The 25662-nt window shown below is 35.8% G+C and overlaps 1 protein-coding gene across 12 annotated transcripts in view; it reads right to left on the bottom strand.

The window, feature by feature from the left end:
- Positions 1-25662, bottom strand: part of CCDC171 (coiled-coil domain containing 171) — a 178287-nt gene that overhangs the window by 43950 nt on the left and 108675 nt on the right. For 8 of the 12 annotated variants that reach the window (XM_066987705.1, XM_066987696.1, XM_066987695.1 and 5 more), the window contains 3 exons: positions 24091-24145; positions 12040-12171; positions 11692-11738 (listed from right to left, as the gene is read on the bottom strand). In XM_066987705.1, coding sequence (XP_066843806.1) covers positions 11692-11738; positions 12040-12171; positions 24091-24145 — 234 coding nt within the window. Of the gene's footprint in view, positions 1-5816; positions 6064-11691; positions 11739-12039; positions 12172-24090; positions 24146-25662 lie in introns of those variants that run through there. The other 4 variants (XM_066987704.1, XM_066987698.1, XM_066987700.1 and 1 more) reach the window with 2 other exon arrangements.

Here is a 25662-nt window from a genome sequence, read left to right as displayed (position 1 = left end):
CCTGAGTGTGCCTTGACATTGTCTCCAGGAGGATCTGTTCCGTGATCTTCCCAGGCACAGAAGTGAGGCTCACTAGTCTGTAGTTCCTCAGGTCTTCCTTTCTTCCCTTTTTAAAAAGGGGAGTGATGTTTCCCTTTTTCCAGTCACTGGGGACTTTGCCTGACTGCCATGATTTTTCAAATATGATGGAGAAAGGCTTGGCAACTACATCAGTCAGTTCCCTCAGGGCCCTGAGATAAATGTCATCAAGACCCATCGGCTTGTAGTTGTTGTGTCAGGCCCAGCTCCTGCCTAGAAGTTTGGGGACTCAAAGAGTTGTGGGAAGCTTAACCACCAGTGAAGACTGAGGCAAAGAAGTTGTTCAGCTGTCTGCCTTCTCCACATCTGTTGTTACCAGTTCACCATCTTCATTTGTCAGAGGCAGTACGCTCTCATTAGTCTTTCTTTTGCAGCCAATGTACCTCTAGAACCCCTTCTTGTTATTCTTTGCGTCCCTCACCATGTTTAGTTCTGTCAGTGCCTTGGCTTTCCTGATCCCTTCCCTGCACATCTGGACAGCATTTCTGTATCCTTCCCAGGGCACATGGCCCTGTTTCCACCATCTGTGCATTTCCTTCTTTTGACTAAGTTTGACCAGCAGGTCCTTGTTCAACCATGCTGGTTTCCTACCATCTCTGCTTGATTTATTACATATGGGAATACAGAGCTCATGTTCTCCAAGGAAAATATCCTTAAAGAGTTTCCAGATCTGATCAGATCCTCTGTCCCTAAGGACTGTGTCCCATGGGAACTCATCCACTAGTTCTCTGAACAGCTGGGAGTTGGCTCTTCTGAAGTTCAGGGTTCTGACTTTACTCTTAGCCAGGCCCATATCCCTCAAGACCACAAACTCAACCAGGGCATGGTCACTGCAACCCAGGCTTCCTCCAATCTTAACCTCCTTAATGAGCTCTTCTGCACTGGTGAGCAAACCAGTTCCAGTAACTCTTCTTCTCTGGTTGGTTTGTCTTATACCTGGACAAGGACGTTGTTCTCAGTGCACTCCAGGAGTCTTCTGGATTGCTTACTGCCTGCCACATGGCTTTCCCAGAAAACATATGGGTGGTTGAAGTCCCCCAGGAGGATGAGAACCTGTGAGCACAATGTTTCTTGTAGTTGGAGCAAGAAGGCCTCATCCACAGGCTCCCCTTGGTCGGGTGACCTGTAGTAAACCCCAACCACAAGGTGTCCTTTGTTGGTCTGATCCTTGATTTTTACCCACAGGCTCTCAACCTGCTCTGGGCTGTTTTTTAGAGGATAATATGACAGATGATGCCAAAGCACAGGTACTATAAAGAAGATGAACTGGGAATAATTATGCACTCTTTCTTTTAATACAAGAATGAGAAACCATTTGCAAAACAAACATAAAATATTTTTTCAGAAAGTACATAATTAATACGTTAGTCCTTTCCACAAGTCATATGAATGCTTAACTTTACATGGATTCAAAAAGCAATGGAACAATAAATGGAGAAGAAGAAGAAAAAACAAAAACATTGAAGGCCACTGAATACAGAAGCATGACCTTTGTTTCAGGAGGTCCTTGAACTAAAATGTTGGAGAATGGGAGAGATTTTGGAGACATTGTTGTCCTGTTTCTTATACTTTTCCTTTGTTTACCCCTGTCTAACCAGTTTATAAGCAGGAACAACCAGATTTACTGTTATTCTATGTGCCCTCTAGGCGTTAAATGTTTACTCAGTCCCACTACCTATTTCCCAAAGGACTAAAATCTGCAGCAAGTCTCACACAGAATAAATGCAGAACAAATCAAGCATCCAGAGTAGTGACCTTTGCCAACGTACAGACAAACATCACATTTTGACATGTAGAAGACTCACTGCTCAGAATCCACTCTCATGGTCTTTGCAAGCAGTTGTAAAAACTTCAGAATTTAAACTTCAACTTGTAACCTTTATCTTTGCACAATATTAAATTTATTTTTAAAAGGGGATGATTGCTTTGAGAATGGGAATCTGGCTGGAAAGAAACTCTGGCACTGTAGACAGTAGCAAGGGCATCATGCTTTGCTCTCTAATCTTTACCTTTAGTGTTATCTGTCATGATCAGGAAGAGGAGGACACACTAATGGGTATATGTCCCATTCTAACATAATCTGCCTCTGAACAGAAAGAACTCCAAACTAAATTATAGTCTTCAAGCACTAAGTGGGCACTGAGAGTTTGCCCCACAGATGGAGTGGGCGACTGATTTCTCCTCATCTTTATTTTAGAACCGTATTTTGTCAAAACTGATTATGATGTGGATGCCATTCAAAGGACTTTGAATATGAGTTCTATCAAAGTTCCAGGACAATAAATAAATGGTGGTCTTTCCATGGATATTATCTTTTCAGAAGCCATGAAACACTCAGTCCTTTTCAGGTGAACTTGCCAACATGCAAGCTGTGTATCCCTATTATTCAGGTTTACAAAACAGTTCTCTACTCATCCTTCCATTAATTTAGCACTCTCCAGTCCTCTCCCTTTTCTCTCTAGCCCTTAATTTCTTACCACCATTTTGCTTCTGTGGAAGAGACCATGACAAGCTAAGGGTTAAAGAAGATTACAATAAAATTGGGTGCTGCAGTGGACAGCATTCAATAAAAATGAGTGCCCTATTTCAGACGATTTTGTCTTAGAACGCTTACAGCAATAGTACTTACCAATTTTAAAAAATGAACACTTTTAACAGTCTAATGAAAGCATTGGACTTTGTGACCTTAGGATTCTAACAGTACCTATCACTAGACCATCAACCAATTCAGCAAGTGAAAAATCAGGACAATAGTTTCAAAGTACTTCATTAGCATTGCTGCAAGATAAGTACATAAAAGAGAAAACTCACTGGTAACAAGATATGTGAATTTATGAGACAAAGTTTATTAATACATATATATATACATTGGTTATATGTATTTATTATATATATAGGCAATGAATTAATGACAAATTGGTAGAATTTGGGGTAAAAAAAAAAAAAAAGTTAACTTTTAATCCTTTTAAAACTTGTCCTCTTGGAATTTCACTTGAGTGGTATACCACTTAGGATGTTATCCCGGCCTGTTTCTTAAATATAGGACAATTGTGAAATTAACACAAGACCTATTTTTTTATACCTAGTTTTATATTCTGAAAGGTTTACTGTGTTTTTCTTAATCCTTAAGTTGCATATTCATTGCTATATTTTCCTCTAACTGCTGTCACTTATATTGTCATGCAGAAGGGCAAATCAGGGTCAGTTTATGTAAGCGGCATCAATCTGAAAAACTTCATCAGTCTTTATTTCAAGGCATTATGCAAAGAAAACTGACATTAAGAGAGCCTTAACTGACAGCAAATGAAATCAATCAGCAAATCACTAAGCCATAATAAACTCGCTCAAGTTGTAGATAACCCTTCCTTTTCCAGGTCTTCAACTACAAGGCCCACCAAATGCAGTATCTGGGCAGAAATGTCTCCCTTGATGCCGATACAAAATACTTGCACTAATATAGTGTATTATTTCTTTTTTTTTTCTCTGTAAGTGATCAGTAAGAATAACAAATGTTTGGGGAGATGCTTTGTAATGACGGAATACTAAGCAGTTAAGTGAAAAACAAGTAAACAAAAGATTTAGCATTTAAGAGTGTTTTTTTTTTACTTTAAATGTAATTAATATAAAATGTTTTGACTCTGTTCTTGCTACTAAGATATTTCTGTAATTAACTTTGTTTTATTAAATCCTATTGTATAGGCTCACTTGCCTAGCACTTGTTAGTTTTTGAAATTAAAACAACCAGCATGAAAAGTAAGGCTCCAGACAATTCCTAATCTTTCATGATATTCACTTCATGAATTCCTTTTGCAACCCACATGATTATTGGCAGTTTAACAGCTGTGCTTCTGAATGGGCTTATCTGTGTTACAACAGCATACAATGCAGACAATATCAAACAATACAGTCACATCCAAGCTATGGAGTGGCTATCTGATACAATGACTCCTTTTCCTAAGATCCTGCACAGAGATAACCTCATGAGTACCTGAGAAAAAATGTCAAACAAACAAGGTGCTGTGATAACTATTTGTTATTTTCTGTTATTGGACAATGCCTTTTTTTTTTTTTTTGTAATTACAGCATTTAGGAGATTGCAGTCATTGACTGAGGCAGCTTTAGATACATATTGAGATCATCATGTCTACTGAGTGAACTTCCTTACATATCAGCACAGGTTTCATCTTAACAGATTACCCACATACCACAATTAGAAATGTATGAAAAATTCTAAGTGGACAAAGGCAGATATTTACACAACTGCTTGAAAGGGTCAAAAAAGAAATTTCTCCATTAAGAGAGGTTAAATGATTATACACTAACTTTGGCATTCAAGATAATCAGCATCAGATCTCGACTGTAAGTTTTTACAAAATTAATAATGCTTACAAAAAAGGCTGGATAAAAGTTAGTGCATTCACAGGCATAAAGATACAGCTTTCAGTATTTGATTAATTGATGATTACAGATACTGACTTTGATATTTACTGTCCCTAAGTGTCAAAGACTTAACAGGACTGGGGTGTAATCAATGTATCAGCTACTACAAAGCCTTCTAACAAGGGTTCTTCATTTAGTCCCTAGCTGTTTATTAGAATGAAGTAAGGCAAGGTGAGAAACAAAAAAGTGAAAGTTGGCTGAGAAAGTGACGGAAAGAGGCTAATGATAAGGACGGGGGCAACTGGGGAAAGGAGAGAGAGTAACAGAATGCCCATTGAGGACAGGGAGCAAAAAACAGCTAGAAGAAATGATGTGAAAAGAAGAGTAAATTGGGAACACAATCAGCAGAAAGAAAAAGTGATGTGAAACTCAAACCATAAGTCAGATTTCCAGCATCACTGATGCTTTGAAGATGCTTCACCTATTTATGTTATATGTTGTGTTGGGCAAATGTACATTATTGTTATGTTTCATTAACAAATGTGCAACAAATGTAGTAATCTAAACAGTAACAAATACAGTCTTCTAACTCCTCAGATTTTCAAGGCTGCATTATTTAATAAGGTTATTATCAAAACCAGCCTTTCCCAAAGAGAAGCTTCTACCATTGCCGTCACAGAAACATCCTGGAACAACTCAGGGGAGATTTTGGGCACCTGTGGTTATGTTACACTAATGAGAAACCTTGTAAGGTGGTTTATCCTTGTGCCAGAAGCAACCTCTCTTGTAATGGAGAGGAATATAAATTCCTCTCTTGGAATTTGGATCCAAGGAGCATACAATTCATTTGAATACCACAGAATACAATGCAGGATTCTCATAATATCAGACCATCACCAGCAGCACCTAAATAATCCAAAAAGGTTTATGTATAGTCTATAAAGAGTGCTTTCTGCCAGGTCAGGTGCATGAATACATCCAAAATACATAACTGTGCAGTCAAATATACATGCTCACAAGGAATACTGTCTTTAAAGGAGTTATAGTTACAATAAGTTATGCTAAAATGGCTTCTAAATACTTATAGTCACAATGCAACCTATCTGGAGACACGACTCCAGATAACAGCTGAACACATTCAAGGAGATGCTAGAATTCTTCATGTTAAATCTCTTCAATCTGGTCATTCAGATTTTATTTAGATGTTAATTATTGCTCCTTAAGCATTGCATCAACTTTATTTTTAGTACAATGGAATTTGCAAAAGATCAGAGTTGCAGAAGGTGTAATTCCACTCTCATGAGTTTAGTGCACTTATTTATAAGCATTTCAACTCATGGTGCAAGTACAAAGTATCATGATATTAATAAATAATCTTTTTTTTTCTTTAAACAGTATATTAGAAGGCAGGCTGGTGGTCAGTCCAGAAGCAGCACATTTTGACAGTAGGTAGGAAATTAGTTCTTTTGGAGAGGAGAAGAAAAGAGGAGGAGGGCAGCCCAGGTTCTATTGACAGCGTATGTTGAACTCCAGGAGAACGAAGACACAGTTTTACCAAGTAATAAGCTGAGCAGTCAGATTCCAGAAGAGGCACCATTCTGGCCTCTGTAATAAAATGGATAGTTCCTTCTATGGGTGAAATGGAGGAAATAAAAAGAAAGCAATAGAAGTGTTTGCATGTTACGTGCATGCATATATAAATACACTACCTTCAAGATTCCGTCGAAAAGGTTTCTCCTCTTCAAGATATTAAAACAAAACAAAAAGGCTCCAAAACAAGATTTACAAAATCTTTACAAGATTTACAAGTACACAATTTAAAATACTAGCAACTTAGTTTTCAAGCCACTCCACAATTAATTCATGTCATTAAGTCCTCATACCGGAGCTAGATGTAATGTTTGAAAGATTTGGCCTATGCAGATGATGAAATCTGATGATAGAATTATGACACCTTTGAAATCACTTGCTTCCTCAATTTGGAAAGAAATTTTTAGTTGACAAGCAAACACGGGAATGGAAGTGTTTTTTATTTTGAGAAAAAACACCAGCAGAACTATGTATTATCTTTTAAGTTCTAAACTCTCATGCATAAATCTAACATTAATGAACAAGTGAAAATGCATACAAATTAAGACACGCCTTAAACTTTAAACTACATTTATGTTTGCCTGATTAATTAGAAGACCTACAACACCATCAGATAACACATGTCAACATCACATTTGAATATATAATTTACATAAAATAAATGGTAGGAACCTATGCTTCATAAATTTATAATTATGTGTTAACACTAATGATAGGTCAGTACTTGACTACATTACTACCACCACTATAAGCTGTAATGTTATTACTGCAGTTTTCATTTCAAATTACCTCAAAACACCAGAAAAACCAAAAGAAGTATATGTAAATCCCCAGGTGGACTTCCTAAACCTGTATGAGCAGACTAACACACACTGAAAACAGAGGGAGAACAAGACAGGGAGGGAAAAGGAGGAACCCAAAAGAGTGAGAGGGGCAGAGCAGGGACAGAGAGCAGAACAGAGGGATAGCAAACAAGACAGAGTGAGGGAGACAGAGACGGAACGGTCAAAACAGGCACAGAGTGGAGAGGCAAGCGAAGAATCTGAGACACAGCAACAGGCAGAAACGGAGGAAGGGAGAGAAGGAAAGAGAAGAAGGGAGGCAGCAAGCATGTGCATACAGCAAAGAGCGTGCATGCAGCAGAGAGCACACATGGCAGAGAGAGAGTACGCGTGCAGCAGAGAACGTGCACACACAGTGAAAGAGGCAGAGACACAAAAGAGAGGGAGACAAAGAGAGAGAGGCAGGCAGGCAGAGCACAAGAAAACTTTTCTGTCTCGAACACACCTGGAGGAGAGAAAGCAAACCACAAGTATATAGTAACTATTTCAAAATTAAGGGAGAGCTTAGTAATGAAAAATAAATATATTTACTCAAATCACTCATAGCCCAGGTTTATAACGAAGTACAATTTTATTAAAATGCAGATTTCCTACAGCCAGATCGTCATTCTCACACCTCAGGTAAAGGGCAGCACATAAAGCAATGTTTTCTCCTAAGACATATAAAAGCTGACAAATACAGACATAGGTATGTGCATCCCTTCTATACAAGAAGCCTACCAATAGTCTTGTCCTCACATCCCCTTTGCTTTGCACCACATAAATACACCAAGTAGGCAAATTCTCATTAATTTCACTGACAAAACTCACATATTTTGGAGTCTCTAATTCATATAATTCCTGCAAAACAGCAACATAAGTTCATCTCTGAACGTCAACTCTGTTCTAAAACAACACCTAGAACCTGTATCATGTCTTTTAGCAACCAAATATTAGAGGAGGAGGAAGGCCCTCCCCGTGCCAAATATTGACCAAAAGCAAACAACCACAAATTAAAAGGGCCAATTAATAAAATGTGCAAATGGAGACATTTCAGACAGAGGTTAAGGTAGTTCCCATGACACAGAAAATGATTACTCTTTCTCTAATTGAACATCTGCTGGCAGCTACCACGTGTGAACATCAGTGGTTGTCTGATCACATAGCCATACACATGTGCTCTAAATGGTATCTTTTGGAGAAGCTGTGGATATGATTCTGACAACTGCAGCTAGTTTCTAGTTGTCACAATTTTTTAGCATCAATGGCTGGATGAATCTGTATTACTTCTGTGTAATAAAATATCTGGGACTTCCTCCTTAAAGGCAGTTCTGCTCCCAAATCTCCTGTAAAACCAACCTACAACAGTTTTTTTCTACACAAGGCAAAGCTGCTGATTTGTGTATTGGCCTTTCTCTGGCTGGGAATCAAACACAAAAATATTTTGAAGCGCAAAGTTCTTTATACATTGGTGTTGTGAAACTGGTCTGAGGTACCTAAATTTGCTTCAATAGTTTCTTTGCTACCAGTTCTTATCCTTCTGCGTCTACATCCATGAATAGAACTACTGTATACCAATGCTTTATTATACATAGATGAATGTTTACATTTACTTAGGTTTCTTTTGGGACTATATGAATTGTTTTTAGGTCCAATTGCTTGCCATGAGTATTTATTACACATATGATGTAAAAATACTTAGCTTAGAATGAATCTTCTGAATTACCACTTTTTAGGTGACCAACAATCTCTTTCAGAATAGAGCTAGAGTACATTATCCTCCTCTTAAAGGTGTAGCACAATTCAATTTTGTATTTTATAAAGAGCTGGTAATATTTAATTTAAAGATTAATTTAAATTAAAGTTATCTGGTTAATAACCAGTTAAAAATTAACCAGTTAAAATTAACTGGTTAATTTAAATAGTTATCTGAAAAGTACAACTACTAGAATAAAGAATCCCACGTTATTTCAGTTGCTCTTTTTCATCCTGTATCCTGTATTTATTGAAGGTTTCACATACTGTTTCACTTTTTGTCTTCATGGGAATATTCAGGCATGGCCAGAACAGCACACTCAAATCCTGTTCTGATGTGTTTCAGTAGCTCAAAAAGAACACTTTATTTTGCACTTTCAAACTTAGCTTAGTAAAAAACAGTATGACTTTGTGACATATCTTCCACAGCAATTAAATATCAGACGAGGGTATTTCAAAGCTATAGCCATCACATAATTTTTTTCATAGAGATATTGCAGTTTTTTCATTATTTATCCATCTCAAGTGACACTTTCAAACTATTATACTAATTCCTGTTACAGTTTCCAAGAATTTAACAACTGCCTATAAATTAAGTCATACTTATCACTAGGTAGTCATTTCACTATTTGCATGGAGTTTCAGAAGACATTCAGTGAAAGGACTTTCTTGTTAAATAACTTACATTTCAATTCATTATCTAATTTTGCAATTCAATAAAGTGCAGAGTTTGGAGAAGATTCACAGAATTTTGCATCCCAAGTGTTTCATTACCCAAAGGTCTATCGCCAGAGCGTACAACACATTCTTTATAAAATGCAAGTCACTTACTATACAGGGACTTCATTTGTCTGTTTGTTTGATCAGCCCTGTAAGTATTAATACTATTTGGAATGTTGGATCCACTTGATAGAAGAAAAAAAAAAAACACTGATAATTAAGTATGCCAGAAAAAAAAATCTGATAACTTAGTTCACAGTCAAGCAACTTAGGTTCATTATTCCAATCTTCTCTGCACTTGTTTTCTGTAGCGAAAGCATACCTCGCCCAAGAAACACTCATATGGAGATAACAGCAATTTAAAAATTCCAATACTTCCCATATTCCCACTCACAAGGTAAATTAGGAATAGCAGATTTCATCCTGTCACATGCTTTTAAGTACCACTTGTTTTCTGAAAAATTTGGAAGAAAGATAACCTATGTAGATGTGTAACCACAAACAAGCTTTTTATCTTCCCCTCATATAAGGGAAAAGTGAGACACTCTGAAACACTGGATATAAAATTAGGATTAATTACTGATTCCAACCACCTGCTATGAGCTGGATGTATGAAAAACAAAAATAAAACAATGTGTTCTGTGAGTATTCAAGACCTCTGATAGCTAAGTGCTTAATCCGTACCATAATGTCTAACTTAGAATCCTCATTTCTCTGCAATTTTTTTAAAGGAACCATCAAAGAGCAATAGATTTAGACTTGGAAAAGAACTCCTTACGTCTAACATTCACAGAGAATAAGGCCTTTAAGTGAAATGTACTCATTGTAGACTAACTATAAAATACACATATATCAGTTAGATACACCAATCATCTCTCTCTACTGGTTTTTCAGTTTCATCCACTATTTTTAATAAGAAGTGTCCATAAATTTACTTTTAACTCCTTACTTCATTCAAGATCGCAGGATTGCCCTTAATATAGTTTTGCATACAGCGGTGAAATTAAAACAAGTTAGCTGATTCCCAGCTATATAAAAGAGGAAATTTTAAAATGAAGTCTATATAATAGACTTAGAAAGTTATCCAACAGGGACTGAGTAACTAATCAGGAAAAAGAAAAGAAAAAAACTTCACAGGGAAATAGACTGTGGATCATTGATGCTGTTTGTGTACCTACAGAGTAACCACATATAATCTGAGCTGTCAGGTGAACACAAAGTACATTTATAATACTGCACCACCAGTAAGCTAGCCAGAGCACACCTTGCTGTGTGTTAGTTCCTATACCACAAGCACTCTATACAAACATGAGTTATGTTTTTTTAGACTCCTATTTCTCTTCATCTTTTTAGAAAGGAAGAAGAAATGGGTTGTCTTACAAATGTTTCTATAGTACTCCAGAGGTCAAAAAAGAATAGGAGTTGGGGCGGAAGGCAGCTAACACAGAGTAAGTCACTGATTTAGAAGAACAGTATTTAAAAGATGGTGATTCCTACGATGGTTTCTTCAAAAATATGTCACCTGTGGAACCTTTTGCATAGCCATAAAAGTGATCATCACTGTGGGGAAACAGTTGCAACTCCACCCTCTGCTAGAGACATAGAGCTGTGTTAACTAAAGTTCATGGGAATTTCAGGTGTTACACTTTACTACAATTTTATAAAACCATGATAAAAAAGACAATTTAAATCTTTATCACACTGAAACATGTGCATGCAATAGGGAAATAGTATGAAGTATGTGCAGATTAGGATATACGTCTCTTGAATATTTGATTTTGTGACCCTGTTCCTGCAATTAACATACTGCATCTAGAACAGAATATCTACAATAAATTAGAAAGGACTACTACAGAAAAGCATGCACACTATGCAACATATGCGGTGTCTGACTTCCTTGCACTTTACATGACTGGCTTTCCTCTCTCAGATTCACACAGGAGAGCACAATGAAAGAAGTAAGCACTCACTTTGGTTTTCATTCTTCCATTGAAAAACTAAATGTTCTGCCTTTAGCAATAATGTAACACAAAAAATATAGTTATTCTGCAGAGCTACAGGGACTAAGGGGTAGTTTATGTATAAGATGACACAACAAACTTTGAAAAAAAATAAGACATTACACAAAATCCGTTTTCAGAGTTGCGAATATGTACATCTTTTAGTTCATTTCTCTTTGTTGCCCATTGTTCCCTCTTTACCAAATTAGTATTTTTAATCATACAAATGTTTAAGCCTACATGAAGAAAACAGCTTCTATATTTGAATAATTCTAATAGTGGTTTATTTTAAATAAGGAATGCTCAAAAATCACTACTACTACTAAAACTGTAAGTGTGATACTAACCAGAAGAAGCATAAAAATGCTGTGTTTGTTTTCCTACTTTGCATTACCTAAATCAAGAAGAAGAAAAAAAAATAGTAGAATAAACTGGTATTATTTTTCAAAGATAATATTTGAATTTTCAACAGTCATATTCCTGCCAGTTATTTAACATTATAACTGCAAAATTAAAAGTTCACATCACCTCTGAAATACGATATTCAAGAGCATATATGGAAATTATTTCTCTTTCAACTGTTGACTGCAATAGTTTTGTTCTCCACACATTCCAAGCAGCCCAGCTTCTCATTCTATCTCAGATGCAAAAAAAAAAAAAGGGAAAGAAGAAACAGGATTGTTTTAGACTCTAACCTGAAATGCTACAACCTCTGGCCCGCCCTTCAGCCCTTCCACTGCAAAGGTCCCTAGGTGCAGTTTGGGTAGCTGCAGGGTGAAGTCATTCCTGGTTGCCGCAGTCTGTGACAGCAAGGTCTGATCTCTGACCTAAAGGGAAAAAAACAGCATCAATGGTAATTCCCCTTCAGACACATTAACTGGGATGAACTGGGTCCCCTTGAGCCCACTGAGTGGACTTGCATTGATCGCTGGACCTGAAATCCATGAATAAATTTAGGACTAATTGATTTTTCGTTGCAAATAAATCTCTAATTCAGAGTGCTGGGAGAGAATGTTAAGAAGAAAAAGCATCTTCCCCTGGTCTGAAATTAGAAGGAAAGACACTAAGGGCTCACAAGCCCACCTGATATATACATTTTACAGACCTATCCCCTGTAAAAACCTTGTAAGAAAAGAAACAGCAATTGTACTTCTGACTCAAAAAAAAAAACAAAAAACCACCAGCTACGAAATTTAAAAGTTCATGCAATCATACAAATAATAAACTCTTATGTGAGTTCTGCCTACTGTGTGGAGATCATATCATTCCTTCACAATTAGGTTCATTTAATATTAATTCATTTAGAGCCCTGATTACATCGAAAAATCCTCAAACAAAACAAACAAACAAAAAACAACCTGTAGCACTGCAATTAACAGAAGGAGAAAAAAAAATCTACTACTACTAGTTTTCATATTGTGGACTATATAAAAAATACTGCACTAACTGCTTTTAATCCACTTTTATACAGTTCCTAACTGTGACATTTCAGGGGTGGGAAATACTACAATTTGTACAAAATTCAAACAGTTTGATATTTATTTATTTAGTTTTGCAGGCAGTCTGAAACGAAAGGATAAAACAAAAACCCCAAATACTATCAACGTGATTTCTACATATGGCCACAAACATAACTAAAAGCAGTTGATGTCACAGTGCCACCTACTGACTACGAGAGAAACTGTTTTCAGTTTGGAGACCAGAGTGACAAAAATACGTAGGTAAAAACTGAGCAATGTAAAGCGATTAACGCTCTTCTCTTTACAAACAACCAGACTTAATAGTCTTGCACAAGAGACTTTTTATTTATTTATTTATTTAATATGCACATTTTTCCATATACTACAAAATGTAATTAGGCTATCAGCATGGATGTGAAATAGATCCTATCTAAGACATAACTTCCATGAACACATCACTCATATATATCATCACACCATATACTGCCACAAACATTTTTCATTGTATTTAATATAAAAATTATCAAGTCCACCTTCAAAAGATCCCAGTAGTCAGGTATGATTCTAATACAGAAAGACATGCATGCATACAAATATACATTACTATAAATGAAAAGATGAAATATATTCATGTGGCATAGATTGTATCTGGTGAGTAATAATAGCTAGTACTGCAAAAAATAATTGACTTTCACAACAATAGACATTCTGATATTAAAACATATACTAAACATAAACTAAATACGTATATATCAGTATATAAATCATTTACTAAATAGTATTTAAGATAAATTTCAGTTTTTCAGAGCCTCCCTTGCTTGAAAGAACTCACCATTAATTAACTCTCATTCATTTTAAATTCCACATTACTTTTTTGTAGTAACTTACAAAATTAAATTTTTGTAAAATGTTGATGAGTGAACATATTTCAAATAGTATTGCAGGCTTTGAAATCTGCTCTGAATGAAAGAAGCATGCATGTGTAAATCTACTGATACAAAAAAGAAAAGATTTTATTTTATTCGTTTCTCTGTTCTATGGGAATAGGGAGCCCTACATTTCCCAAGTTGACCTAAAGAATTCCTGTCAATACCTGTGGCTGCCAAACATATGCACTATGATGCAATTTTTATAACAGGAAAGGTCCTCTACACATTTTTTGCACACATAGTGCACCAGGTTCAGGATATACAGTCCTGTGGAACAAACATACTCTCTAGAGTGTTCTGTCAGCATGTGTAATTCCGGTCAGATGTTAACCTTGCTGAATATAACAAAATGCATTACTTTAAATACATATATATATATATATATTTATATAAACTCACACATACATACACTTGATTTACATCTATCTATCTATCTATATATATAACACCACATTTCAGTTTCTTTGCTGCCAGTATGCACATAGATAAAAGAAAACATTAATGTGGATTAAGGTACTAAGAATTTATCAACATCAAACCACCAGTGTTTTGCCTTCTACCCTTCTGAACCGTAGTCAATAGATCTAAATATTTTACTGCACCCTGGCCAATTCATTGTTTGATGTTTAAAAACTCACCCAGAATCAAAGAAAATTTATTAAATTTGAGCCCCCAAATGAGATACTATTAGCTTTGAAAGTCAAGTTTAACTGCGATATTGATAATTCTCTTTTTTCTGTGACAATATTCACAAGGGAAATCCCTATGTCAAAGTACAAAAGCAGATTGCTAATACTAGGGGGAAAAAAAACAATGTATAAGCAATGGAGGTATAATACACACACAATACAGACAGTGGATGTCCTTTTAACCCTATTAGTTTCAAACTCTCCATTTTAGTATTGGGGCCTGACACTCAATGAACAATAAAATACAAAAGACATTTTTTTAAATGGCTGAATTGAGGTAAGCATATGTAATTAATACCACAGCATCAGAGAAGTACATATTAGTTCATTAAAGAGCATGATTTTTGAAAAGGAGCTCCACAATTAAAAAAGAATTAAAAAGAAACAAAACTTTTTTGTGTTTGTAAATAGGTAGTAAAGAGTAAATCTCAGTATGAATACACATGCTGAGAAACAGAAAATGAAGCTAGACCTTTTCCTTTGAAAGCTAGAGCTTTCTTTTGAAAAATACTCACAAAGGTTCAGGAAAAATAACAAGAACAAAAGACTGAATACAGGCTGTGCAAAAATCATTACATGGCTTCGCTAAAAGTGGAAACAGTCTTCCACTTGGCTACCTTATTCAAGGAATGTAAAGTTGTAAAGGCCGTGCCCACATGGATAGTCCATATATATAGGTTATCTTAGTTAATAACTATTTTCATCACTTCTATGCTATTTACTTTTTGAAAGCTAAAAATATAAATTCAGGAGTTGGGAGATTGTGATTGATTTGTTATTCGCTAAGAAAATAAATATAGTATTTACACACATTATAGAACTATCAGGCAAAGGTAAAACTGTTAGGGTAAGGTAATTTTTATATAAAAGACTAACCAAACAAACAAAAAAACATTTTCTTTGCCAGTTGTCAGGAAGAAAAACTATTCCATACAGTAGTTAGGCTTTATGAAGCAAGTTTCAGAGCTCTTTTGCACTTAACGACACTTTTTTTTTCTTGTCATGAAATCTAAAGCAAGAACATTTTATCTGAAAGTGCTCTTAGGCTTGAGACTTATAATCTAAAAAAACTAATCAGGCCTATTGCAAGGATGAAGAATTTCTAAAACCAGTTCCACTTCCCTATACTCAAAAATGAATATAGAGGAAACATGTATAAATCTATCTACATGCAATGCTTGCAAAGGTTTTGGCTATTCTTAGTTTTGTTAAATACATTTTTGGCTGGGACAATGAGAAGTTACAAAAGTTATTTTATATGGAGTATAGTAAGTACTATGACAGTGGGCTGCTAGGTATGACCATTAGATTTTTCAGTTTAGGCTTATATGAATACTGGGTGAAAATGGGAAAAATCACAAATGGATTCAAACAAGTCTACAGTGCTCAAAACATTTTAAAACAAAGGAGCAAAGTGACTTATGACAGTGTTTAACTTTTTAATTAATTAAGAAAGCAACACAGAATACAGCACCATAGGCACTCAATTTAAAATCAATAAAGTACTGATGAATTCAGATCAAAGCTGAAACTGAATAATAAACTGAAGTTACATTATTGACTGAATCAAAGGTGTAGAATTTGATGAACTAATTCTACATGTCCAACAATGATGTTAAAAATCCTCTGCTGATCAGAGGTAGAAATAATTTCTTCTGCAGACTACTTCTGTGCTCACTTCTTTGTTTTGCCTGTGTACACTTTCAGCTAGTATGTCTAGTTATGCCAACAGAGACACAGTACAAAATGCTAGCAAGCTGTGAAAGGTGTCAAGATGAGCTTACCCCTCCCTAATGCATTGCCCTCTTATGGTCTGACTGGTACAACAAACCAGCGATTTTAATCTCTCATTTTAGACCTAATTCACCGTTTTCTCATGTTGAACAGAAAATACCTGGATATAAATTTCGCAAGGTAAGCAATACAGCAGAACCTTTTATAAGTTCAAAGCTCACCAATTATAAATAAAAAATAGTTCTCAGAAAGTGAAGACCTTTGGACTTACTGCGCTTCCATTTCCTATTATTATGCTAATAGCATATTATCTGCAATTTAAACACTACAAAAAACTACAGTGATATGGTGATAGTGAATGACAAACAACAATTCAGACTTCTTGACTTTGAGATGACCATGTTGCTAAGACAACAGAAGCTACAAATATGTATGCAAATCATTCTAAAAGAGTGCCAACAAAATGGCTTCTACCACGGCTATGTACTCCACATGTGACATATAATTAACAAAAATGTTTTTAGAATATATATTTTTTAAAGCAAGGAGACAGTTAGAAAACAAACCACATCTAAGTCTTAGCCACAGTCTTTCAAATACATGGCTGGTTTAGCTGCATAATGTCCATACCTCCTGGGCAGCATGTATAATGCAGGTCATACTGCAGAAAACAAGGACGTGCAAGTTGCTGTTGCAAATATGATCTTTCATGGTAAAATATATATAAAATATATAAAAATATGTTTTAATACTGTATATATGGATACACATCCATGGAACATCCTTATCCATGAGCATGTTTCAGGAATTAAGGATCACTCCAGAAGCCAAGACACTGCCTGTAACAACACTGTGCTGCTTAAACTCAAGGCACTTTAAATCAAATATATCAAAATCAAGGACTTGATGTAAAAAACAAACAAACAAAATATATATATATACACATATATATAAATATATATTTTTTAATAAGGCCAACCCATAGCAAATCACAACATGCCTCTGTGAGACAAAACAGTGTCACGTACAAGGGAAAGGGCTACATGGTACTACTTAAATGTCCAACAGAGTTAGGTTTGAGTACTTATTAAAGATCAACAGATTGTTGTATAGTTTTTCATCAAAAGAAGAAATACATCCCCAGTTCCAAGTGTCCAACCATTGATAGTGGAAGATTTGGACAGCATCTGTACATATCCTGCTACAGGTAGCCATACATTAATCTAATTAGATAGACCACTTAATTAAAATCTACTACAAATTTCTGTATTAGCATACAGATTTACTTGGTCCCCTTTTTGATTACTGCCATGCAAACCTGTATTTAATTATAATTCAAGTCCTTTCATAGGTGGTGTTTAAAAGAACACTAATTACCACAAAACCACCACGTGTGTAAGGACATGCACCTTAAAACTAATGTTTTGGATATGCTAGTTTTGTTGTTGTTGTTGTTTTGCCCTCTGAAATTCCAGTCAAGATTCTGGAAATTAATTTTCAGCATAGAAAAATCCCATCCAAAGCTTACCTAGAAGTTTAATTCAAGCTTTCTCATATTACTACACACAGACACTACATGCTCTGTTGAGCAAGATGTTAATTTGATCCAGAGTTGTTTTTTGCAAACATTGACCACTGCACCTAAGCTTCGCTATAGTTGCAGGATGTGCACTATAATACATCCCCTATGAATAGATTTGCAATGACCTTGGGCTGAAAATGAACCTACGTTTGGAGAAAATAACAGTTAATGTATTCAGTAATTCAACAATTCTCCAAACAAGGATTTTCCCTTACTAAAGGCAAACTACACAAAAGTATTCAGCCTATTCAGCCTTCAAAAAAGAAAAAAGGGGGGAAAAAAAGGGAAAAAAAATGAAGACAAATATGCCTTGAAATTAGTTATTTAGATATGTTGAAAGTGAAAACAGTTAAGCACATAGATATGACATTCGACAATGTCTTATCTTTAGTTTGTCAAGGATTTTAAATCCCTCTTGAGCTGGAGTACCATTTTTAGCTTGGCTAGGTCAGAATGACACTGAACAATATGAGTGATGACACACTAGACAGCTATATGGACAGAGTTGTCATCAGCAAGCCAGCTGTGCTAACACCTGTATGTCCTGCACAACTGATCTTTAGGAACAAGGATCAAGTAAGTCAGATTACTAGGGAGGGGGAACAAAAGTAATTCATAAAACATTTATATGAAAAGGTGTTAATTTGAGATGGAGAAGAAAAATTCATCTTTTTATTTTTTTTTTGTGTTTTTTTTTTTTTTTGCTTGTCATGGGAAAATAATAGCTAGTTTCCTACTATAAACTTTCTAGAGCAATCTTCAGAGTTTTAATATTCTAGTTGGGTTTTCTTTGTGATTTTATTGCATGAATACATACCACTGGTTCAATAGGCTTGTGATACAACATGCCTTTTTGACAACTGACATCCACAGTGATAAACAGACCCTGAACACACAAAAACATACAAGCATGCTTCACTCTGCTAATGTATCTAAACACATTAGAAGAACCAGCTCAGGGAATAAAATTAGGCTAGGGGAAAAAAAATCAAATTTAGATCTCAAAAAAAGTTTTTAAATCTTTATAGAGATACCTAAATAATAATGGTAGACACTTAAAGACCCCAGTTAACTCAGAAAAAATGGGGCTAAAGGCATCTAAATGGTATCTAGAAGTACTGGGCAACATCTGTTCAGCCTGATTGTGGAAGCCAGCTTTAGGCCCATAACTGTTTCATTTTTTTCAAGGCCTAATCAATTTGTGGTCTTCTTGCTGAAACTAACAATTAATGCTATTTATGAGTGTTATCACTGATGTACACATGTATATATGGACTTAAAACTTCTATAAATGAATTTCTTAGAGGCTATAAAACAACCATCATAAGGAGATGTATTTTATTGCTATGAACCACATCAAAAATGGCAACCTAATGCTACCATGTCACTAATTCTCAAGTGTTTCAACATTTCACCTCACCTCCAACTGTCTCTTATCCTTTATTTTTTAATACATCATACTTTTGGATAAAGAAAGATGATTTTGTCTTTGTATTTTACAAGGATAACAGAATGGACTGTATAGCATTCTTTTTTTTTTTTTTTCAAACTGATTGCACTGTGGGGCCCAAATCTCATGCACAGCCATTTTATAGACATCTCAAAGAAGACAACAGGGGTGAGAGGAAAGCAGCAGTGAGGCAACACAACACAGTGACTGCGTGGAAGCACTTCTGCCAACTGGCATATGAATTTCAATCAGCAGAAACAAAGTGCATTACAGAAGAGAACGAAAAGGAATTTACTAACCAGGTCCCAAAAGGAAAAGAACACACTGGATAGGTGCTTTGATCCCTGAACGGTGCCAAAATGTCAGAGCGAGTGGGCTGCAAGCAGGTATTGGGAAAAATATTTTGGAGTTTTTTTGTTTGTTTGTTTTGTTTTTTTTTGTTTTTTTCTTTTACCAACTCATTATCACAGTTCATCAACCTCACATAGGATAGCGGTAACAGTCTAAGCTTGAGAAGACATGGTATTTTATTAACCTGCTAAAATGGCCAAATCCTAAGCATCTGGTGTTTTGGGCAGACTGAAAACTTTGCCTGCCCATAAAGCTCGTCAAGACCTTAACAGTTAAGAGTACAAGGGGAAACACAAACAATTCCCTGGCTCTGTACAGGCTGACTCACTGGGATGACTTCCCATGACAGTGTTTTGCACAGACAGAAATTTAGAGAAGAAGGATTTAGGGAGCCTGAAGAAAAGGGAATTACAGCCCTGTATGAAGAGTAGCTGTCAAGGTGTTAGCAGCAGTGGGGAGGGCTGCAGGGGGATACCTCTGTGGAAGAGTTTGTGGGTGTCCAGTTCTGGACACTGCCACATCCAGCCTACTCCAATGGCCCTACCGCCAAGCATGGCTGAGTCCAGCAGCCAAGACGGTGGCACCTTTGCTGAGATGTATTCAGGAAAGAGCAAAGAGCACCACACAGGCATAGGGAGAGTAAAGAAAACAAGAACAAAACAGCAGTGCAACCACCACGGTCACTGAAGGATGGGGAGGAAGTGCTCCAGGCACCAAGGCAGATTCCCCAGCAGCCTATGGAGAACGCCACGGTGAAGCAGGCTCCATCCACCTGTAGTCCTTGGCGGAACACACTGGAGCAGATGTCCATGCTGCAGCCACTGCAGGACACACCAGAACAGGCAGATATTTGATGACAGAACCGCTGCCCATGAAGAGCCCGTGATGAACCATGCCTTTCCTGAAGGACTGCAGTCCATGGAGAGGAAACACACACTGAAGCTAGGGAAAAGTGTGAGGAGCAAGAAGCAGCACAGAACTGTTACGGACTAACCACAGCTCCCAGCTCCACCGCCCCTGTGCCTCAGGGCAGGGGTTGAGCAGCTGAGAGTGAAATGAACTTGAACCTGACAATTCAAGGGAAAGGTAGTGAGCATGGCGTGCCTTTAATTTTTTGTCTCCATTTTTTTTCCACTACCCAAATCTATTTTAATTAATAGATTAATTTTCCCCAAGACAACCCTTATGCCTGTGATGGTAAGTAGTAAGCAATCTCTCTGCCTTTATCTTGACCCGCAAGCTTTCTCACCCCAGGGGGAGAGAAAGCCTGCATGGCTGGGTGGGTGTCTGGCTGCTAGCCAAGAGTAAGCCACCACAGACACTCAAACTGAGAAGCAATACAAAGGGAAGGCTGAAGATTTTAGCAGAGATAGCATTAAATGATTTCTTCCACTGATTGGACTACCATGACTAACAAGTCATTAACTACGTATGTTAAAGAATCTAATTGTATAAAATTAACAAATCTAATGTCCTTTACTGTGTTTTAAGCAAAGATGATATTCATAGGAAGAAGTAGAGAAGAAGCTAATAATGAAATAATCAAAAAGCATAATGTGTACATTTATTTAAAAAAAAATCACTTCTCACCATTGTTTTTTGAGAAGAAAGCTGCCAGAAATCATTTATTTTTCATACATAAAAAGGACTGGAGATGGGTATTAAAACAAAACACTTTTTTTTCTTTTGATGACAACTCTGAGAAAATCTGTGTTTGAACTTCAAGCAGATGAATTTTCTTCTAAGAACACTTCCAGTAAAAATTCACTGCTTGCCATTTTCCTTTCTTATAATTTTTTTTAAGGGAATTTGTCAAGTTACAGGCACGAGTTCTCTCAGTAGCCAGTGTTTAAATCTGTGTTCTATTTTGCTCAGCTTTTCAGCTTAAAGCAATTTAAGAGATTCTAGTGAAAAAAAGACATGTTTTCCAAACCAAAATTTTCAAAAAATCAGCTAGTACCTTTTGGTCATCTTTATTATTATGAGAATAAAACTGAACCAGAACAAAATCCTCTTAAGGTCCCTTGTTTGCCCCAGTGTTTTTTTTTTATTTATTGTTTTTGTTTTGTTTTGTAAATTTGGAAAGACATAAAAAAAAAAAAACTTCTCTGATTTTAATGGTATCGCGAGAATTCTAGTGCAAATAAACCAGCTCCATGTGTCAGATGAAGATAGCTACCATGTCAACACTGGGATTAAGGCAAAAATTAAGCTTCTAAAGCATATCTTACAGGTTAAAAAGGATATGGAACTAGTTGCTAAAATTATTCTCTCTGATAGCAAATGCTCAGATTCTTCAATGTCTCTGCTTCACAAATATCATGATGATTTTAAAAAAAAAAATCAGTCTTTTCAGATGGCAGCTCTGGAACAGTCTTAGAAGAATCATTATAAGCATTAGAGCCTTTAGCAGGCACAAGCAAACCCAAGAATTTGTTGACAAAGCCAAATGTATGATACCAGATTTTCCATCCAGTCACAGGGGGGCAGTAAATATTGTAAATGATCCCTCATCTAGAGCTGTATTAAAACCATGCACAGAGACCCTTAAGACCCACTCCTGCTTTGTTTAGTTTAAGTTACACACAAGTTTATTCAAAGGCAGATGACCTGGCACCTACACTGCTGCCTTCTGGAATTCTTGTAGTGGCTATATACAGTACAGGAAAGAATGAGGTTGCCTTAATGGATGTCGGTGTACACCCTCTAGACTAAGTAAGATTTCTGTGGATGTCCGTAAAATCCCTCTGAGCTCTACAGGCAAAAATTTAGTATTATGCATTGATAACACAGATCCTGCAGGTGATGCAGTGCAATTTTGTGGATATTTGCTCATGAATACATCAATGTAGAAATACCACAATGTTCAGTGTCGAACTCCCATAAATATATTTGCAGCTAATAGAAATACTTTTTCAGCTCCATATGATTCAGAACTTTATCCCTTTTCTTTTGATACCTTTTTGGAAAACAATTCAATTCACAGAATTTCCATGGGGAAAAAAGAAAGGCTTGTTGTTCCTCTACTAGTATTTCATCTACTTGATCAAGTTCTCATAGAGCAACAATGTAAACTTGATAGTCTACACATAAGCCATGCTCATTAATGGTAGATAATTAGATACTATTATGATGTCAGGTCTACATTTCAGATATTTCCCAAACAAAGATCGATATTTTCCCTTTGTTCTTCAAGAAGAAATAATATGTCAAATTATAAATGATTTACAATCAATTCTTTTATTTCCTGCTGCAAAGATCATCCTGACATTTCTAATTCTTATGTTTTCTTCATTCTTTAGGTTGACAAACCAGAAAGGATAAATTACTCCGCTATTCAGTAATTAGCTATTTTGGCCTAACTGCATGCAGTTCTAACAAGCATCAAGAAATAAAAAAGTATATGTGGTAACTAAAATTCTCAAAGAAAAATGACAGTTTCTTTATCCATTCACTGCATCACGAAAAACATTACTAAGTATGCAAACTTCCTATAACGTTGCCCCAAACATTTCAATGCTCTGCTTTCAAAATCCAGAATAATAAATAATATCCAGAATAATAAATTCTCAAGGCCAACAACACTACATGTACATGTCAGTGTAAAAACACAGCACTTTCTGCATTACATAGATTTCCCAAACTTAAAAGAGTATGGGGACAAAAAGGAAAAAACTACCTTTCAGCATGGTTTGCTGCAGCTAAAACACAAAAGCAGTTTAGGTATTGTCACTTTTTGTGAACATTAATGGAAAGAAAAGCTAGAAAAGGGTATCTGAAAATTAAATTAACGGCAGTTTTGGTGGACATAGAAACTAAAATAAGGAATAGATTCCCGTGTTGCTGGGAATTCAAGATGTGATAAGGGAAATGAACACTCCAAGGTAATAAAACTCTTTTTTTTTGCTCTGTGTTGATCTGGACTGAAAACAGCTCTGTCTTCCAAATAATTACATATTCAGCTTTGTTGAACCTTCAAAGAATACTATACCAGAGTAAAATAATACAGGTCCAAGAGAAAAATTTAGATTATAATTCAATTTTAAAAGGTTTTAGAAGAAATTATTACTAACGTTTTTCGTTAATACGCACCATCTTTTCCTTATTTTATTATGTATCAAAGATTAAGGTAGCATGCACAGCACCGAATGTCTTATGAGCACCATGTATGTGGCCACATTTGATGAACTCCACCTGACTCAGTAGAGATAAATCAGCAGCAATTCTGAATTATTTGAAGGATCAATATTCTTCACTTAGTTAAACAGAAATAGTGCTCAGTGATGGAGAGAAGGAAAGTGAATTACATAATGATAATAACTACATAATAAGTTATATATTAAAAATAAGTCCATATACTACGTAATTCTAATTTATCTTGCTAAAACTGAATACTTTTTCAAGCTAAGAAAAGTTGAAGGTGAAAACTTACATGCCATTGAAAGGAAGTTGTTTTTCAACTTCTACCCTCCTTCTTCCCTGAGAACAAGCAGTTTTAAAAGCTTTATGTGACTGTATATGAAACACAGACAGAACACTTCAAATTCTTACCTTATTAAGAGTGGCTTCCACAGATTTCATCTGACTAACGATCAATTCTTTGTGTCTATTGTAAGAACAAAAAACAAAGTAATTAATAAAACTGAAGCTCTACTGATGTACAAATTACTACTATGTTTGTCTTTCCCCTTTTTTATTTCCAGTGCAAACATTACAAAAATAGTTCATGGACAATATGCAGCATATTTACATATGGAAGATGCATCTATTGTGAGCAAACTTTTAAACTAATATTTAAGGGCATTTCAATATATATGTATATATCAAGGTGTATTTATACCAATGAACAATCACTGTATTCCTGGAGAGGAAATCTGCAATCCTGGATAAGAAAAGGCACGCTGAATGGACTCCAGGCTCTAGTGGGTTGAGATTACATTCTTATACTGGAGAATACTGACAGACTATGTTTTTCATGAAGTCTTCTTTGTACACAAAGAAAACTGTCTTCTATAAACCTGAACATTCCCTTATGTGTTCCAGTGGACTTTTCAAACAGAAGTCCAGTCAAGGATCCTATTTTTATGAAACAGAAGTTCAGAGAATGCAATACTACTCATGCCTTTTTGTAGACCAGGGCTTCATTAAGACAGACAGCTTTGAATAGTTATGCTGCCATAAATAACCTTGGTCTCATCTTCCATTTACAGAAATGTAATTACAGTTGCACAACACTAAGGAGAGTGGGCCACAGTGACCATCAAAACACAACAGGAAATCAAATGGAATTTATGCCAAGCAAGCTGATACCTGAGTATTCTAGGGCAGACAGTTACCTTGCCAGCTATGTGAACTCTTTGTTCTAGCTTTCACAGATCCTAAAGCTGAATTACAAAACATGGTGGTGTTCTGCCTAGAAGGACTGCTGCTTCCTCATTTTCTTGATTCATACTATACAAACAGCCAAAAAGGAAAGGTGGATAGAAAAATATGATTGGCTATCACACTCTTATTAAAGCTGTCATGTAGATTTTTGTCTTTTCAGGATCTTCAGGTTCTTCTTTCAATTGGATTGCCAGGGACACGCTTTTCCTACTCCATTTGCCTCACTTATGTAGCAACTGCTTTTTGTCTGTGTAAAATCAGTTCTAGCGAGCCAGTCCAAAAGCATTAATTTTTAAGTTAGTTAATGATATGGAAGTCAGATTGTTCCTTGAATATTCTCAGGTGTTTATCATAAAAGACCTTTAGATGGAATTTTGGACCTAGGTTAACAGGTGATCCACAGGTAACAAAAAGCCCTGTGACTGTGGTTGACTTATTATCTTGCTTTTTGGGAATAGTTAAATAACATCTTTAAATAAAATTCTGATATTTGTTTACAGCATCTAGAAAAAAAGTTTTCAAAATGAATCTATTTTTTTTCTTTTTCAACTGCTATATACAGCAATAAAACAGTTTTAAAATTGATCAAAAAAAAATTACTGAATTTAATATGTTATGAATGCTCCTTAGTAAAATACATAAAATAGGTTGAGGCCAGGTGAAAAGGGGCAACCTTTTACGAACAAATCCTTCTTCGGGTCACATCTACTTTAATACACTCATACTAAATAACATTTG

This window comes from Anser cygnoides, chromosome Z, assembly GCF_040182565.1.
Source record: "Anser cygnoides isolate HZ-2024a breed goose chromosome Z, Taihu_goose_T2T_genome, whole genome shotgun sequence".
Lineage (NCBI taxonomy): Eukaryota > Metazoa > Chordata > Aves > Anseriformes > Anatidae > Anser > Anser cygnoides.
This window is presented reverse-complemented; position numbering and strand designations above follow the sequence as displayed.